General features: G+C 34.8%; 1 protein-coding gene across 1 annotated transcript in view; it reads right to left on the reverse strand.

The window, feature by feature from the left end:
- The window catches only part of LOC114345466 (venom carboxylesterase-6-like), a 63,098-nt gene extending 61,083 nt beyond the window's left edge, over positions 1 to 2,015 (reverse strand). Inside the window, exon 1 of the mRNA XM_050641972.1 lies at positions 1,926 to 2,015. Within this exon, the coding sequence (XP_050497929.1) occupies positions 1,926 to 2,004 (79 nt within the window). The 5' untranslated portion in view covers positions 2,005 to 2,015. The remainder of the gene's footprint in view (positions 1 to 1,925) is intronic.
- Between the last annotated feature and the right edge of the window lie 13,156 nt (positions 2,016 to 15,171).

Raw genomic sequence — 15,171 nt, forward strand, 5'->3', positions numbered from 1 at the left:
TTTGCAATGGATGGATTAGATTTATATCTTGAAAATAAATACGCGTACCAATTTTTGTTTTTCTAAATAGAAGCGTTCTGGAGGTATTTAAGAAAAACTAATTACAAGACGCCATCTTCAAAGAGCTCTAGCTCCCTTCGGAAGCATTTTCGGACTAAGTGAATTGGGTTATATTATCTTAAAATTATCTGAAGAATCTCCTGTCTTCGTTTGTCGGTAGAGTTTCTGGACACCCTGTATATTAACGGAAAACTAGACAAACACATAGTCCAGAAAGCCACTGCGCATCCGCTAGGAAAAATATTCTAATTCGGATTTTTTGCACAATTTTACTCAAAAAGGACTCCTTTTAACAAATTTGCATGTTGCCAGGGCCAAAAGGTGGTCAAACATTTTTTAAATGTTTTTTTTTTGTTTTTTTCCTAAAATTATTTTTTTGCACGGAATAAAGTTTTTTTAGATTTCTTGGATAATTCCAAACAGAAAAGGTCTTTAGTGACTTTTCTCGAAAAATGATAGTTTTTGACATATAAGCGATTAAAAATTGAAAAATTGCGAAATCGGCCATTTTTAACCCTCAAAAACTATGTGAAAAAGTTAAAATTTGAATGTTGCCAAAGTAAGTTGATATTCTTTAAACATCGATTCATGAAATCCCGAAGAGTTTTTTGCAATACGATATTCAAAACTCCTTTGTTTTTTAACTGATAATCAAGCGTGCGCGACACTATTTTCCACCGACAGTATGGTGCAAATAAAAGGAATAAATTCGTTATTTCGTAAACCGGCGACTTTAAGGAAAAATCCAGAAACAGGTCGATTTGTATTTTTAAGTTACGATATTATGGCATATATGATATACTAGTGACGTCATCCATCTGGCCGTGATGACGTAATCGATGATTTTTTTAAATGAGAATAGGGGTAGTGTGCTAGCTCGTTTGAAAGGTTCTTTAATTCTCTATTTAGTAATATAAACATTTATATAATTATTTATACAGGGTGTCCTTCTAATTCTTTTTTGTCAAATAATTCAATTTAATAAAAATTTTTTGGACACCCTGTATAAATAATTATGTAAATGTTTACATTACTGAATAGAGAATTAAAGAACCTTTCAAATGAGCTACCACACGACCCTTATTCTGATTAAAAAAAATAATCGATTACGTCATCACGCCCAGACGGATGACGTCACTAGTATACCATACATGCCACAATATCATAACTTAAAAATAAAAATCGACCTGTTTCGGGTTTTTTTCTTAAAGTAGCCCATTTACGAAATAACGAATTTATTCCTTTCATTTGCACCATACTGTATGTATACACATGCAACGGTGGAAAATAGTGTCGCGCGCGCGTGATTAGAAATTAAAAACAAAGGAGTTTTGAATATTATATTGCAAAAAACTCTTCGGGATTTCATCAATCGATGTTTAAAGAATATCTACCTACCTTGGCAACATTCAAATTTTTAGTTTTTCACATAGTTTTTGAGTGTTAAAAATGGCCGATTTCGCAATTTTTCAATTTTTAATCGCTTATATGTCAAAAACTATCATTTTTAGAGAAAAATCACTAAAGACCTTTTCTGTTTGGAGTGATCCAAAAACCTAAAAAAAACTTTGTTCCATGCAAAAAAAAATAATTTTAGGAAAAAAACAAAACGTTTAAAAAATTTTTGACCACCTTTTGGTCCTGGCAACATGCAAATTTGTTAAAAGGAGTCCTTTTTGAGTAAGATTGTGCAAAAAATCCGAATTAGAATATTTTTCCTAGCAGATGCGCAGTGGCTTTCTGGACTAACAGGCTCTTACAAAGTCCTGAGCACAGTAAAATTTTGCTTTGCCTTGATTATATTAGTGTATAGTGAATATATATTAGTAAAACTATAATAAAAACTAGATAATTTGTAAAAATACCTTTAAACAGCTCCAACAAAAGAAAAACTACTAAACCGTTTTTGAGTCCCATATTAAGATTACTAAAATAGAACTGCATATAAAAATAGGTATAACAATCTTCCATCCAGTTGATTTTGTTTATATAGAATTTCTTTAAAATGTCAAATATATTTAAAATATAGGCAATGCTGTAGTAATAACCCGTTATTTCATTCATATATATGAATTAACTTCTGATTAGTGTATGGGCGTTTTGACTATTTAGCAGGGTCGGCAGGTACCTAAGAAGAATTTCTTATACCAATACTTTAATAATGGGGGCTTAAATAAAATTATTACAGTAAAGGAAATCTGTGTGATGAATTTAAAAGTCAGCTCAATATACAAGCTTATGCTACCAAAGTATACCAAGCTATAATTTGCATGATAGCAATATTTTAGAGGCTGTAACTTCGTTTTTCAATACTAGACCTGGATCCCGCGTACCCAAAAATGTTTATTAATAACAAGCTGAAAATTTGTTAACAGCCTAACGGTGTCTAGGCGAACAAAATTTGATGTATAGGAACACTGGAACAGGGGAAGTTTTAATTGTGGAACGTGATTTTAACTGTGGAACGTTTATGATTTTACGATTGTGAAAACTAGCAGGTTATTTTTAAGTTTATTCAATAGCGAATTTTATATAGGGTGTCCCAAAAGTAGCGGAACAGTCGAATATTTCGCGAACTAAACATCGGATCGAAAAACTGAAAAATACGTGTTCAATCATTTTCAAAAATCTATCCAATGACACCAAACACCAATCCCCACTACACCTCTCGGAGGTGGGGTAGGGGGTAACTTTAAAATCTCAAATGAAAACCCCCGTTTTTCTTGCAAATTTGAATTCGTTACGTAAAAGTAGGTAACTTTTATTCAAGACATTTTTTCGAACTGTGGATAGATGGCGCTATAATTGGGAAAAACCATTTATCCTGATACCATAAGTAAATTATGGAAACGGTCTAATATCTCACAAAATACACTTCCAAATGAGAAACCAAAAAACGTATTTTTAATATTTTTCGAAACCTATCGAATAACACCAAACATGACCCTCCAAGCCACCCCCTGGAGGTTTGGTGGGGGGTAACTTTAAAATCTTAAATAGCAGCCCCCACTTTTTATTGCAGATTCGGATTCGTCATAAAAAATTAAGCAACATTTATTCGAAACATTTTTTAAAATTTCTGATAGTCTGCCCTAATAAATCGTATTTTTCCAATTAAAGCGCCATCTATTAACAATTCTAAAAAATGTTTCGCATAAATGTTGCTTAATTTTTCATGACGGATCCGAATCTGTAATAAATAGTGGGGGTTGCTATTTAAGATTTTACAGTTACCTCCCACCTCACCTCCAGGGGGTGGGTTGGAGGGTCACGTTTGGTGTTATTCAAAAGGTTTTCGAAAAAGATTAAAAATCTGTTTTTTAATTTCTCATTTGGAAGTGTATTTCGAAAAAATGTCTTGAATAAAAGTTGCTTACTTTTACGTAACGAATTAAAATCTGCAAGAAAAACTGGGGGTTTCCATTTGAGATTTTAAATTTACCCCCCACCCCAGCTCCAGGGGGGTAGTGGGGGTTGGTGTTTGGTGTCATTGGATAGGTTTTTTAAAATTATTGAACAAGTATTTTCAGTTTTTCGATCCGATGTTTTGTTCGCGAAATATTCGACCGTTCCACTACTTTTGGGACACCTTGTATAATAATATGAAAAACTGTTTGTCCGACAGATATTTGGGCAGTTTAATAAGTCTGAGAAGTAGAACATGTCAAATGTCAGGAATTATGTTGGTGGTAAATATGTAGCAGTCTGATTCTTGCACAAGAAAGAGTTTAATGAAAGGGTAACAAATCAATCGTAAGTACTGTCTGACAAAATACATGGGTCGTTCTCGTAGTCTGACGTTCGAAACATGTAACCTGTTTCCTAATTAAAACTTCCCTGTTCCAGTGTTCCCGTACATCAAAGTTTGTCGGACTAGACACCGTTAAGCTATTAGCAAATTTTCAGCTTGCTATTAATAAACTTTTTTTGGTACGCGGGATACAATAAGTTCTATTCAATTAAGATAGTTTATAAAAGTATGAATTAATATTAATTTTTTAAATCCAGACCGAATGGCTTAAATAAATTAGATTCTATAATTCCCTTTTCTAATATGAAAGTCCGGTTCTGAAATGAAAATCACTGATTGTCTTTCAATTAAGTTCTCAAATCATGTATTAAATTACATATCATGTTTGCGTAAACAATAACTAATGAAAATGTCTAGGAGTGGTATTAGCTCTAAACAGCTATCTTTATTTTAAACAGAACATTAACAACAGGTATAATAATAAATAATTGGGTTATTTTAATTAATGCATTTCATACAGGAAATGCGTTTACATCCTCTCTCTCTCTTCAATCGAAGCTAGGACAAATAATAATCCCCAGACAAATAATCCGGGACAAAAAATCCCCACAAATTATCGACAACAACATGGCACAATCGAACAGGTTCATTGGGTAATCAGAACGGAGAACGGCAAGAGATGCACTCGAGAACAAGAAATATTGTACAGCAGCCTTCCTGGATGTCTCCCAAGCCTTCGACAAGGTATGGCATAAAGGTCTAATATCAAAGCTTAAAAGACAACTGCCTCATCCAATCTGCATACTCCTACAATCATACCTCACCGGCAGATCGTATCAGATAAAACTAGGGGAGGCCCTCACTACTCTACATCCCATCCACTCTGGCGTACCCCAAGGAAGTGTCCTTGGACCCACACTGTACCTCCTGTTCACAGCAGATATACCAATTTCAGATCGTACAACAATTGCAACATATGCTGATGACACTGTCCTAATGGCCTGCCACGAAAATCCGACCCTTCTCAGATGTCTATTAAGCTAGAATAGCCATTTCATCAGGGAGCCATGAGACTTACTTCATATTTTTTTACTATTTTATTGCTACTTTATTACGCAAAATAAAAATTTATTGCTTCAACTCTTTCAGAGAAACAGGTGGTTATTCCAGCTTAATATTAAGCTAGAATAGCCAACATTCATATTTCCGGAATGAAAGTAGATAAAGGGTAGCTTCCGGTGGCATATTTTATTGCTAATTAATTGCTGAAAGATTGGGGTATACAAGAATTTACAAACTCACCCCCTTCAACCCTTACCGTTATCATCATTCCCCGGAATCCACAAAAAGTGAAAATAACCAGTTAAAAGACCTAAAACCAAGTGGGTATTTTTGCTTATTAATTACTACAGGTCTAAGCCAAAAATGAATGTTTTGTTTCATCCCCTAACGAGCAAGAATGGCTACTGCGGTTTAATATTTAAGCTACAATACCCAACACTCCTATTTCAGGAAAGAAAGCAGAGATAGGGTCACTTCCGGCAGCGTATTTTATTTCTAATTAATTGGAGAAAGATGAGGTATACCAGAATTTACAAACTCACCCCCTCCCCACCCCTACCATTATCATCGTTCCCCGGATTTCACACAGAGTGAAAATAACCAGTTTAAAGACTTAACCCAAGTGGGTATTTTTTGCTAATTAATTTCTGCAGGTCTACGCCAAAAACGAATTTTTTGCTTCATCCCTTAACGAGCAACAATGGCTATTGCGGTTGAATACTTAAGCTACAATACCCATCACTCCTATTTCAGGAACGAAAGCAGATAGAGGGTCGCTTCCGGCGGTATATTTTATTGCCAATTAATTGCTGAAAGATGGGTATACTACAATTTACAAACTCACCCCCTCCAACCCCTACCGTTATCATCATTCCCTGGATTTCACAAAAAGTTGTTGAAAGTTTTTTGGGATTTATTTGCATATTAGGCAAAAGTACAGAAGGTCCTGTAAATGAAATTTTAAAATTTATACAATCAAAGCACCTTTCCGTGCACAACTGCAGAGGAAAGGGGTATGATGGGGTAAGCGTTATTAGTGGTGTATATTCAGGCGTACAACGGCGCATAACTGACATTGAAAAAACAGTTTCCTATCTTCATCTGCATCCCGTAATCTGATCCTAGTGTTGAATGATGCCGTTGCTGGTACAGGAGATGGTTTTTTTACGACATAATTAAGAGATTAGGTATATGTTTTTTTAGTGCAAGTATTAAAAGATGGAATGTACTACATATGTAGTATTATCACTTTGAATTCATCGCGTTTGCCAACCTTAACATTGTTATGTGAAACCCGGTGCGCGGTGGTCATCCAGACTTGATGCTGTTGCTGTTAAGGCTTTGCGTCGAGCTTTCCGATAAGTAATGAAATATTTAACGAAAATCTCATTGCTATCAAAAAACTATGAAAAATTATAAGCTAATGCATTATTGGAGCATAATAATAATTTTGTATGAGTGAAAATAATTTCTATCACGAGTCAGTAATCTGTTAACCGAGATACAGTAGTACCAAGCGGCGCCGCTAGGAGAACACTCCAACAATGCGTCGCTTGGTACTACTGTATCTCGGTTAACAGATTACTGACTCGTGGTCGAAATTATTTTCACTCATTTCGTCATTCCCCGTTAGAGGACAGTCTAACCACACTCCGCTGCAAATATTTTAATATCTGCAGTTAGTTTTCGTTTCGTTATGGTGCAATTCAGTCTTCTTGTAAAGCCTGTTTGACAAGGGATAGATTCCGAAACACCAGGTATCAGGGGATGGCAAGAGACTCGCATTGAATCAAAACGAAACGAATATTGTGTTTTTTGTTATACCTTACTCGGTTTTAGAGTACAAATGACCACGTTTCATTAAAGTAATCTGCGACGCATTATTGGAGTGTTCTCCTAGCGGCGCCGCTTGGTACTACTGTATCTCGGTTAACAGATTACTGATTCGTGGTCGAAATTATTTTCACTCATTTCGTCATTCCCCGTTAGAGGACAGTCTAACCACACTCCGCTGCAAATATTTTAATATCTGCAGTTATTTTTCGTTTCGTTATGGTGCAATTCAGTCTTCTTGTAAAGCCTCTTTGACAAGGGATAGATTCCGAAACACCAGGTATCAGGGGATGGCAAGAGACTCGAATTGAATCAAAACGAAACGAATATTGTGTTTTTTGTTATACCTTACTCGGTTTTAGAGTACAAATGACCACGTTTCATTAAAGTAATCTGCGACGCATTATTGGAGTGTTCTCCTAGCGGCGCCGCTTGGTACTACTGTATCTCGGTTAACAGATTACTGATTCGTGGTCGAAATTATTTTCACTCATTTCGTCATTCCCCGTTAGAGGACAGTCTAACCACACTCCGCTGCAAATATTTTAATATCTGCAGTTATTTTTCGTTTCGTTATGGTGCAATTCAGTCTTCTTGTAAAGCCTCTTTGACAAGGGATAGATTCCGAAACACCAGGTATCAGGGGATGGCAAGAGACTCGAATTGAATCAAAACGAAACGAATATTGTGTTTTTTGTTATACCTTACTCGGTTTTAGAGTACAAATGACCACGTTTCATTAAAGTAATCTGCGACGCATTATTGGAGTGTTCTCCTAGCGGCGCCGCTTGGTACTACTGTATCTCGGTTAACAGATTACTGATTCGTGGTCGAAATTATTTTCACTCATTTCGTCATTCCCCGTTAGAGGACAGTCTAACCACACTCCGCTGCAAATATTTTAATATCTGCAGTTATTTTTCGTTTCGTTATGGTGCAATTCAGTCTTCTTGTAAAGCCTGTTTGACAAGGGATAGATTCCGAAACACCAGGTATCAGGGGATGGCAAGAGACTCGCATTTAATCAAAACGAAACGAATATTGTGTTTTTTGTTATACCTTACTCGGTTTTAGAGTACAAATGACCACGTTTCATTAAAGTAATCTGCGACGCATTATTGGAGTGTTCTCCTAGCGGCGCCGCTTGGTACTACTGTATCTCGGTTAACAGATTACTGATTCGTGGTCGAAATTATTTTCACTCATTTCGTCATTCCCCGTTAGAGGACAGTCTAACCACACTCCGCTGCAAATATTTTAATATCTGCAGTTATTTTTCGTTTCGTTATGGTGCAATTCAGTCTTCTTGTAAAGCCTGTTTGACAAGGGATAGATTCCGAAACACCAGGTATCAGGGGATGGCAAGAGACTCGCATTTAATCAAAACGAAACGAATATTGTGTTTTTTGTTATACCTTACTCGGTTTTAGAGTACAAATGACCACGTTTCATTAAAGTAATCTGCGACGCATTATTGGAGTGTTCTCCTAGCGGCGCCGCTTGGTACTACTGTATCTCGGTTAACAGATTACTGATTTGTGGTCGAAATTATTTTCACTCATTTCGTCATTCCCCGTTAGAGGACAGTCTAACCACACTCCGCTGCAAATATTTTAATATCTGCAGTTATTTTTCGTTTCGTTATGGTGCAATTCAGTCTTCTTGTAAAGCCTCTTTGACAAGGGATAGATTCCGAAACACCAGGTATCAGGGGATGGCAAGAGACTCGAATTGAATCAAAACGAAACGAATATTGTGTTTTTTGTTATACCTTACTCGGTTTTAGAGTACAAATGACCACGTTTCATTAAAGTAATCTGCGACGCATTATTGGAGTGTTCTCCTAGCGGCGCCGCTTGGTACTACTGTATCTCGGTTAACAGATTACTGATTCGTGGTCGAAATTATTTTCACTCATTTCGTTATTCTCCGTTAGAGGACAGTCTAACCACACTCCGCTGCAAATATTTTAATATCTGCAGTTATTTTTCGTTTCGTTATGGTGCAATTCAGTCTTCTTGTAAAGCCTCTTTGACAAGGGATAGCTTCCGAAACACCAGGTGTCAGGGGATGGCAAGAGACTCGAATTAAATCAAAACGAAACGAATATTTTGTTTTTTAATTTTGAATTTGCCGTTAACATTACTATTCAATCTAAAATACTTAGTAACTTTATTCAACTAACATCAAACCTTATGTAATCTGAAACAGCAGAGTTTACGGTTTTTCAACTTTTTGAAAAAACTCGCGATAATCTTCGAGAAATGAGAAATTCGTTATCTGAAATATTAGCAGAAGCAGCAGGAATAGCAGAATAGTGGAAATTTTAAAATAAATAAATAGATTTTAAAATAAACCGAATTTAAAAATAAACGGAAAAAACCTATAAAAATATATGATAACGGTAGAGGTTGGTACCGTTGGTACCGTTATTATGTTTCCACATGATAAGGGTAGGGGTTGGTGGGGTGAGTTCTTAAATTCCTGTATACCCTATCTTTCAGCAATTAATTAGCAATAAAATATGCCGCCGAAAGCGACCCTCTATCTGCTTTCATTCCTGAAATAGGAGTGTTGGGTATTGTAACTTATGTATTCAACCGCAGTAGCCATTGTTGCTCGTTAGGGGATGAAGCAAAAAATTAATTTTTGGCGTAGACCTATAGTAATTAATTAGCAAAAAAATACCCACTTGCTTTTAGGTTTTTAAACTGGTTATTTTTACTTTTTGTGGATTCCAAAGAGAATTATGATAACGGTAGGGGTTGAACGGGATAAGTTTGTAATTTCTTGTATACCCAATCTTTTAGCAATTAATTAGCAATAAAATATGTGGCCGGAAGCGAACCTCTATCCAATTTCCTTCCGGAAATATGAATGCTGGCTATTCTAGCTTAATATTAAGCTGGAATAGCCACATGTTTCTCTGAAGGGGTTTGAAGCAATAAATTTTTAATTTCCGTAATAAATTATCAATTAATTAGCAATAAATATACCGCCGGAAGTGACCCTCTATCTACTTTCGTTCCGGAAATATGAATGTTGGCCATTCTAGATTAATATTAAGCTGGAATAGCCACCTGTTTCTCTGAAGCGGTTGAAGCAATAATTTTTTACTTTGCGTAGTAAATTAGCAATAAAATAGCAAAAAAATATGGGGTAAGTCTCATGGCTTATTTATGAAATGTCTATTCTAGCTTAATGGACATGCTTCTCAGATACTACAAAGTAACTTAAATAAACTTGAAATATGGTTTAAGCTATGGAGTGTCAAAGTTAATAGCTCCAACTCAACACACATTACGATTACACTAAGGAAGGTGATCAATCCAACTGTAACCTTTAACAACACATCCCTGCCAATAAGAAGTGACGTCAAATACCCATCAAAGTGAGACCCATCTGGACGTATCTGGACAACAAATTTACTCAAGATACAGCGCTTTCAATCAAAAGTTCTATGGCAACGGTGCCAAGCACCGTTGTACATTTCCAACGATAATATACACAGGGATCTCCCAAGTCCAAACCGTCAAAGAAGAAATTATTTATCTGTGCTCAAAGTACCACAATAGACTACAGGTTCACCCAAACATATTGGTCACCAATCTCCTGACACCCCTACAGAACAGAATACTAAAAATAACAGACACTCTTGACCTCAACACTAACTAATCATTCCTACTTATTACTAAAGCTCGGATTTATAGGCAACAAAAATTGAAGAAAAAGGCGCCTATATAGGCAAAGATTTTTATTAAAAAAGGCAGGAATATTAACATTTAGGCAAAATATAGGCAATAAAGGAATATAACTTATTATTTATTGTACAAAGTGAATTAACGTAATATTAACTTAAGGCAGGTATATTTACATATTAGTATAAATAATAAACTAGTATCTAAATAACTGTTAACTAATAATTAAACATTGTAAACGCTTAAAATTTTATCATTAATAGAAACAACTAAATGTTTTTCAATATTTTCGGTCTTAAAACTATGTCTTCGATCACTTAAAATTAATTTGTACATTGAAAACGAACGTTCGACATCGACAGATGTAGTTGGAGCATATTTCAGAGCGGATAATAAATCTGGCATAATTTGTAATTCCTCGGAAAATGTCCCATTCAAAACTTTAGCAACATTAGATAAAAACGAAAAACCTTCATTCTTGTCGAAAATATATTTCTTTTTTTTTATATTAATTGACCGTTACTTCCAGGTGCCGATTTAATTTTCGTCTTTAAATTATCTAGTAATTTTACTGACTCACATAAATTTATCTCTTGTTTTTCTAATAAGGTAATTGTGGTAACTATTAATTTATAATTGTCATTAATATAAGCGAGTTCCTGTTTCAATTTGGGATTTTTTAATATTTTTTTTGCTTCTCGAATGGCTTCGGAAATATCATCATCAAATTCTGACACAACAAATTCTATTTATATGCAGTGTTCAAAGTAAAAAAAAACTGCTTCGAGCCAGGTTCCCCACCTTGTAATTACTGGTTTAGGTGGCAAAGGGACACCGGGAAGTCTTTCTTTATATATTTGCACCCTCAACGGAGCCTTTACAAAAACTTTTTTCATAAAATTTATAAAACTATTTACCAACGGAAACAGATTTCTTATTTCTTCAGCAATTCTATTTACCCCGTGGGCTACACAAGTTCAATGAATTAAATTAGGATAAAAAATCTTTAAATTAACAGCAGCTTTTAACATATATGCCGCAGCATCTGAAAGCATTAAAACTATTTTATTCACTGGTATAGGGTTGGGTAAAAAGAGGTTTGTTAAACTATCTTGTACAAATCGACTTATTGTTAAATTGTTTGTTTTTTCCAATTATTTAACGCAACTAAATAAGGTTTTCTCGCAAAGTTTTCGTTCAAAATTCCAATCATTATATTAGCTATATACCTGCCGCATACATCTGTCGTTTCATCCACGATAATATACAAAAAATTGACCTCTAACTCCCGCTTAATTTTTGAAATACATTCCACATAACATTTTTCCACAGTATGTTTTCTCAATGTACTCTCGTCCGGTAAGGCTTTATTAAGATATTTTTCGAAAAAGCATTTAAAACTAGGGTTATTAACTTTATATAGAGGAATGTTGGATGCAATCATCATCTGGCATAAATCAAATTTAAATGCGTCTTCCTCCTTTTTTTTTGAACTGCTTAAACTATCCCGCAGAGATATTTGGGCTAACTTAGAGGAATTTAATTTTTCCAAATTACGTTTATGAAGTGGGGTTCCACAATGCTGGTCAATAAAGTACTTTTTTCTACTTGAAATCTGAGAATTTAAAAAAAAATAATTAGTATTCTAAAACCGCTTTAGAATTTAGTTATATTGTGGGACGAGAAAAAAAAGAAAAAATAAAACTTACCGATTTGCCGCATGGTTTACAAAATGCTCCATCTCCTTCTAGAGAAAGTTCCGAATAAGGTGCGATCCATAGCCTTAATTGAGATGTCATCTTTTCACACAAATGTCTAAAACGTTTTAAAACGTGTTCTTTGCTTTTAGGTATACGCAACAAAACTAAACTAGGATATAGCAATTTGTGACTAAACTCTGATACAGTAACCGACTGTACAACTGATAATAAACTAATAAAGCTTAGGGATTTCCAAATAGTTAACCCTCAGGTCTCGATCAGGTACATTTTCCTAGAAATCTGTTATATAAACAAACCATTGATATTTTATTATTGACCCAAAATTTTATTATAGGTAGAATGGTTTAGTAATAGAATAATATCATGGGTAGTACCATGAAATTTTAAAAAAGGCACAAATAGGCGGAATTTACGAAAAAAGGCAAAAAGTGCAAAAAACAATTATAATAGGCAAAATAGGCAAAAAAAGGCATTTTGCCTATAATCCGAGCTTTACTTATTACTGTTGTACTATTCAAATTAATTCAATTAATTATTAATAACTCTATTAATTAAATTATTATTGTACTCTTTTAGGTATTCACGACTGGGTGAATACTAACTGTGTCACTTTCTTAACACTCATATGTATTGTTTATTATTTTGTATAAAATAGATTGCAATAAAATGGATGTCAAAAAAAATTATCCCTGTACAAAAAATCCCCAGACAAATAATCCCCGGACCAATAATCCCGGACAAAAAATCCCCACAAAAAATACCCTGACAAAAATCGCACAAAATATTCCGGACAAAAAATCCCCAAAAAATATTTGCTGCCGAATAGTTCTCTAAAAGTTTTCCCGTGAATGCAATCGACTCAAATTTTTTTCAGCCTCAGTGCATGAGAGTTCTGGCAATCGCCATGAAACCCCACGAAAATAATGATTAGCAGTTAATATTAAGCATGGGAGTCATGTTGTAATATTATTCGCTTAAATCTTTTGCTCACTCTGCTTTGAATAACTATGTTCAAGACATTGTCTCTTTGTGATGCTAACTGATGGTCCTGAAAACGATAATCTTGATTGTAATGCAAAAAAACCTGTTCCTTTTTGTAAAGGACACCGCACACATCTTATGTAAAATATAATGCCACTCAAAGGCAATAAAATTTACACGAATAGATTCCTCTCTAAATTACTATCATTTCATATCAATGAGCCTCTGAATTTTTTATAACAACTAAGTAAATTGATATAAATAATTCTAAAATTAAATGATAGTGTTGTAGGGAGTTAGAGAGAGACATACACAAGTTACTACATAAGTTAGGACCTACATAAGTTAGAGAGAGAAAATAAATTTTGTGAGTGAGTTCAGAAATCTTAGTCTTATCTTATTTTTTGTTATATTTTGTCCAAAAAAATTTGTGGGGATTATTTGTCCGGGGATTTTTTGTGGGGATTTTTTGTCTGGGGATTATTTGTCCGGGGATTATTTATCTGGAAATTTTTTGTCCAGGGATAATTTGTGGGTATTTTTTGTCCGGGATTATTTGTCCGGACCCCCTTCAATCTGATCCCTCCCGGAAGGAGTGTAGTGGTAGACGAGATGTCGTGTATTGTCTGTCTCCAAAGATTTCTGTCTCTGGTCATTTATTTTAACTAATGCGTAGGTCTTTTGCATATTCCTGTAATTTGATCGATCCATCTTGTTGGAGATCTTCCTCGTGATCTTCGGCCTTCCACCTTTCCTTGTATAATGAGTATTTCCATGTTTTCTCTGTTTGTTTTTATAAAGTATTTTAATTGTTGGAGATGGGCTTTACTGGAAAGTCGTTGGCTAACTTTTAACTCTCTTAAAATAGAATCATTTCTCCTATAGTCGGTCCAAGGAATTCACAGCATTTGTTTCCAACATAACATTTCAGTGGCGTCTATCTTTCTTCTTTTCGATTTTCTAAGGGTCCAAGATTCACATTCGTAGGTCAGTATTATGAATATTAAGCATTTGATTAACCTCATCTTTAACGCTCTTGAAATTTGACAGCCTTCCATATTGTGGTCATTTTTGCTGTGGCAACTTTTGGTAGATCATATCTACGTTTTATTTCTTCCTGTAGTCTCCCTGTGTTTTTGATTAATGATCCCAGATATAATGAACTAACAACCTCCAACCGGTCAATTATGGTTATGTATGGATGATTGTTATGTAGTCTACCCACTATCATGATCTTTATCTTTGATATGTTTAATTGCAGACCAAATATTTGACTTTCGTTCAACCAGTCATGTAAGATCATTCAGCTCTGCTTGACTATTTGCAAGAAGGGCTGTGTCACCTGAGAAACGTAGGTTGTTAGTTTATGACCATTTTTTGAGATGTCTTTTTCCTATCTTTCAAGTGCCCTTCTCATAATATGCTCCCCCCTTATATATTGAATAATTGTGAAGATATTATACATCCCTGTCTGACACCCCGTTCTGGAAAAAATTCGTTTGAAAATATTTGAAAATGAAGATGAATCGCTGTATAACTTTTTGCATTAGATTGGGGAATGTGTCAGGAAAGTTTGTGAACAAAATTCATGATAGTAGAACGAAAATTGCATTTTGTGCAGAAGGAAAAAGAATCTCCAAAGTGCATAGAAAGTGAAAATATCGAGAGAAATGAGTTCAATTTTGATAGTCGAGATTATTCGAGGTCGCTGAACAGAATGATAATGACGATGGTCCTCAAGCTACCTGGGCCCTGATTCTAAATCAAATTTCGACCAAAAACAAGTCGCTTTTAATATGGCGACGGTTGAAATGCGATTGTGCGAACCTTGTGGATTTTAGTTGAACTAACGAAGTGACGTCATGAAATAGCGACTATCGAAATTAATAGCGACTTTAAAAAGGGTGTTGATATTATAATTTCGACTGTCGAAATTATTTGACACGGAGATTAATGAATGGGCAAAAGCGAGGTTAGGTTTAGTTTAGATGTGTTTTGTTTATTTCTTGCAAGGAAAACTAAAGCAAAAGGTATTATAATATAGCTGGGTTTAATTGAAATTTGC

The sequence above is a fragment of the Diabrotica virgifera genome, chromosome 1 (assembly GCF_917563875.1).
Source record: "Diabrotica virgifera virgifera chromosome 1, PGI_DIABVI_V3a".
In the NCBI taxonomy this organism is placed as follows: Eukaryota; Metazoa; Arthropoda; class Insecta; order Coleoptera; family Chrysomelidae; genus Diabrotica; species Diabrotica virgifera.